This window comes from Primulina huaijiensis, unplaced genomic scaffold (genome assembly GCF_012295235.1).
Source record: "Primulina huaijiensis isolate GDHJ02 unplaced genomic scaffold, ASM1229523v2 scaffold43337, whole genome shotgun sequence".
NCBI classification, from domain to species: Eukaryota; Viridiplantae; Streptophyta; class Magnoliopsida; order Lamiales; family Gesneriaceae; genus Primulina; species Primulina huaijiensis.
The window spans coordinates 1-4,763 of record NW_027360484.1 but is presented as its reverse complement, the minus strand read 5'-3'; the positions used below and the strand labels follow the sequence as shown (position 1 = coordinate 4,763).

The 4,763-nt window shown below is 36.6% G+C and overlaps 1 protein-coding gene across 1 annotated transcript; it reads right to left on the bottom strand.

Moving 5' to 3' along the window:
• Nucleotides 1-6: 6 nt before the first annotated feature.
• LOC140970085 (uncharacterized) lies at nucleotides 7-4,613 on the bottom strand (the record flags this gene model as incomplete). The annotated part of the gene is made up of 10 exons (XM_073431651.1): nucleotides 4,156-4,613; nucleotides 2,909-3,000; nucleotides 2,760-2,779; nucleotides 2,101-2,305; nucleotides 1,918-2,013; nucleotides 1,716-1,831; nucleotides 1,511-1,591; nucleotides 1,001-1,124; nucleotides 431-480; nucleotides 7-24 (listed from the first exon to the last, which is right to left on the bottom strand). Coding segments are annotated over exons 1-10 (1,107 nt in total), but the record flags the coding sequence as incomplete, so codon positions are not given.
• Nucleotides 4,614-4,763: the final 150 nt, after the last annotated feature.

The window sequence follows — 4,763 nt, the reverse complement described above, 5'->3', positions numbered from 1 at the left end:
CAAAGGAATGTATATCCGCTTCACCTGTGGCAAGGTCGTGACAATAAAAAAAAAATTAGTTCTATCAAAGTCCTGCTAGATATATAAATTTATCTTGGAATAAAACGTTCCATATCCTTCTCAGATGCTTTAAAACAATAAATACATTGATAAAACAACAATCAATTGATGTCCACATCAGAGAGGGGATCGACAGGAAATCCAAGTTTGTTCACAAGCCTCCTGGAAGTTTAGTTAGCCTCAGATTAAGGGCCCAAAATACAAGTATATGGCCTATTTGAATTTCAAATGTGCCCGATCCTTTCAGAATTACAGGAAGCTAATAGAATAATATTTCTGAAAATTTTGGCCCGAGAAAATGCTGCATTACAGCTTGAATACATAACTAGAGTCAGAGTTTTTATATATATGCCCATGGCAACATACTAACCAGTCTTCTAAGAACTGCGTCATCCAACTCTTGGGGTTTATTGGTTGCACCTGCAATGATAAAGAATGTCTTCTAGAAAAGAAATGCAATGCAATTTAATTTATAATCTGCCTTGTTTCAGAGAGATTGTGAATTCATCAGCTTATTATTGATTTGGAAATTCAACAAATACTCATTCCCAATATCTGTTTTGTTCTATGATACATTATCTATATCAGAACTTTTGCATAATTTGAACACCAATTTCAGCCTATATAACACAAACTGCATAGTTTCAGTGCTAGAATTTTGTGAGAAATTGAAGCCCATGTCCGGATTTCATAATTTGGCGATTTAACTAGCATACCTTAGTATTTACTTTTCCTACAATAGTTGATTTCCTTAATATAAGAAAGTGGGTATAAGAGTTGTTTATTTTGTGAATATTTTGGACTTCCAACGTTATACTAGAGCTTATCCCAAATCCTTCAAAGAAAACAGTAAGCAGCTAGTCTGATATGTAATTTTCTTTCCTAATTGAGCACAAACACTTCTAGATGATCTAGTGATTGTGTTGAAAATAAATCTTACCAATGACAGTAACTAAATCATCAGAACTTGATGTCACTCCGTCGAACTGAATTAAAAACTCTGACTTCAATCTTCTACTCGCTTCATTCTCATTAGCGGTCCTACTTGACATGATACTATCTATCTGTATCACAGAAGGTGTGCCAGTGTTGTGTAAAGAACATATCAGTGGCTGCTAAACAAAAATGGTGGAAGAATACCACCATCAAATATTATTAAGAAAGAGAATATTAGGAAGTATTCATGCTACAACAATTTGTTTCATTTTTAGTTTGTTTCTTTTAAATGAAGGTGACACTTGACTACTAGACAAACTACTAGCACTTATCTGTTTAGATCATTATATAACTTAAATTTTACCTATGACATTTCCTACCTTTTTTCTCAGGGGTTTACTCTCTTTTTTTAATAAACAGTAACATATACAATTGTAAATTCAGTGCAAAGGTTGGAGCCGAAAGTGAGTAAATATGCTGAGAATTTGACAATTCTTTCACCGTGGTACAATACCTCGTCAATAAAAATCACTGATGGCTGTCTGGATATGGCAACCAAAAAAAGTGTTCGAACAAGCTTTTCACCTTCTCCCACCTGACATTTCAAGCAAATATGCAATAATTTCAACTGTGAGAGGTCAAGAGGATACATCCACCTCTACGATAGTCTGCAGAGAAGACACAGAGTGGGGCAGGAATGGCAGGTGCAGTACACATACCCACTTCGATGTAAGGGAGGAAGCAGAAACATTGAAAAATGTCGCTTCTGACTCTGAAGCAACTGCTTTGGCAAGCAAGGTCTTCCCAGTTCCAGGTGGTCCAAAGAGAAGCAAACCTGTCAAAATAACGGAGTCTTTCACCTTTTCATCAAACTTCTATAGTCGTACAAATGGGAAAGGAAGTTCATTTCCCATATATTACCCTTGGCAGGTTTCCGAAGTCCAGTAAATAGATCTCTTCTTTTAGTTGGTAGAATAACCATTTCCAATAGTGCTTGTTTTGCCATTTGAAGCCCAGCTGCAGCAGAGTATCATAAATAAAAATAACACAATTTTGTCCATTCAAATAAACGATTATATAACAAGGAAGTAATGACCAGCTAACCAATATCTTCCCATTTAACTGATGGCCCTTGCTCAACAATCACCGAATTAATCATTTCCACAAGCTTATCATCATAGCCATTGCCAGATTCCTGGACAGGTCTTGAAGTTGTTACCTTACCACTGTGACTCCTAACAGCAGAACTGCCTTCAAGATGTGAACTAGTAGAAGTGATTGCCACAGCTTGGGCTTTAGGCAAGGTACCCTAAGAAAATATCGGTCAGAAATAAGAAAGCAATTAAGTCACGTGCTTGGATGATTGCTTATTATTTTTGTTAACATTTTTCAGAAAATGGTTATATAAATCACCTCTTCATAGCTTAATCTTATTTGCACGTCGAATTTACTCAAATTTATTTTTGATTGAAAACAACAATTTTATCAGAATAATAGAAAAAGTTACAAAAAAGCGGATGAGAAATCCGCAAAACACCCCACAAAGAGAGAAAACTACTACTACATGGTCGAATTCACACAATTGATCCAAAGTTTCACGGTTTCCTACTCTAGGAAGATTATTGGAATACAAAAGTCAACTATAATGACCATAAGCTATAACAAGTGACTTCAACAAAAGATGTTCCAAATTTAAGAGCTTGAAGGGCATAACAATAACCAAACAAAGACTAAACTTACACTTTACATAGAGCAGTCCATACCTTGTTTTCTGATGATCCACCTGATATAAGTGAGAGGAAAAAGAGGAGAATTAACAAAGAAAAAGACTGTGTGCTTCTCTTTAATCACATTTCTTTAAAATCCATGGTAAAAGTTCTTTTGGGAAAAAAAGATAAAAGAGGGGACAGACCTGTTCTCCGAGATAAAGTTCGTAATCGCTCTGCTACTTGGCCCTGCCATTTTGACACCTTTTGACGATAAGATTTAACCTTCTCCAGTTCACTGTTGAAAATTTAAGAAATTGACAGCAAAAGGCCAACATGCACCGCATTGTCCATGATACATCCAAAACTACCGACATGTTAAAGAATCAACAATGAAGTATTCAAATCATCTGACAAGGAGTCCAGGATATGACATTATCCCCAAGCATCTTCAAAAGCAGAGAATGTCATTCTACAGGTTGACCCAGAACACTATCAAGTCATGTCAAATTGGCAAATTCCAATACCAATGAACTTCAGAACATCAATTACTGCCACATAAAAAGGATGTTACACCTGATATATACAGTGTTCTAAAATGCGCCCTACCGCACCGATAAGATGCTAGGCGGTCAGCCTAGGCGCTTGGGTGCTCCTGGGCGCGTCTAGGTGCTCCTGGGCGCTCCTGGGCGGGCCTGGGCTGGTCTAGGCGGGCCTGGACACCCTTAAATAGGCCTTATTTGTTTCGAAAAATTTGTTAAGAGTTTTAATATTTTAAAGCCCAATTAAAAAATTAAAAGTTGAAAAGAAGTTGTCCTAAATCTAACGCAGCACCAAAGAAATCGAGAAGCCTTATGAGAAATATTTACATCTCTCGTCTTGTGGAGCAGCAGCGACGTCTTTCTTTTACCTCTTTTTTGTTTCGGATTCTTGCATTTTTTGATATATCTGCCTTTGCTGCCTCAAGTACATGAAAGAAATTTGAAGAATTTTCATCACTGATTCTGGTACCATTTTATTAAGTAACTTCTTCTGGTTTTATTGTTATCTCAATCTCCTTGGAAGAAATCTGAATTCTTTTTTATTTTATTGAGATGACCCAATAGATTATACAGGGAATATTTTGAACGCATTTTAAATTTGATGTTATTGTGTTGAAGTTCTAATATGTGATTTATTATGTTGACACCGTAGAATCCGATTAGCGGCGCCTAGGCGCTATGTAAGAATGATACCCATACTTCACGCATTATATTAAAATTCGACATGTTCATTTACGGTAAACATCTGTCAATTTCAAGAGATTTAATTGTTCTAAATTATTGTAATCAACCGTAGACCTGATCATCGATATGACAACTAAACGGACTACATACAAATACAGAGACCCAAAAATCGTGCAAATTCATCTAGTATTGGCATTAGGCACAATTAAAAACGATCACTTTATTACCTGGACGATATGTAAGAAGGAACTGGCGTTGAAATAGCTTCACTTAGTATTTTCTGAGCATTATGGTAATGCAACACGGCGTCGTCAGGTAAACCCCACTCTTCAGCTCGAACGGCCTTGGCGATCTCCTCCTTGGCCAAATCGAAAAACCCCTTCAGCTTGTACGCGGCCCGTTCGTTTCCATTCGAAACAGCGCCCTCTCCGTCCATGGGACGATCGGTTTTATTGCTAGCGTTTTGCTGTGAATTGCCTAGACTGGAGAAGATCGTGCTTATGCTTTCAATTACTTCTTTCAAATAGCTCATTACAGGGTAGATATTGTTCGTAAATAAGCAGAAAATGAGTCGGGATCGAAATTTCACCACACGCCTTCCAAGAAATTGACTTTAGGCTTCGCAAATGTGGCTCACAACACTCGCCCCAGCTTGAGGTTCGTTCATGTCGGGTATTGCAAGAAAGGTAATGTATTTATTTTTATATACTAGGAAAAATCACGTGCTATACGAAGAAATACAAATGAAAAAAAAAACCAATATTTTTGTAAATAATAATTGATGTAATATTACTAATGTGAAAATACACCAAATTTGTTTAAAAGGAATCATTCA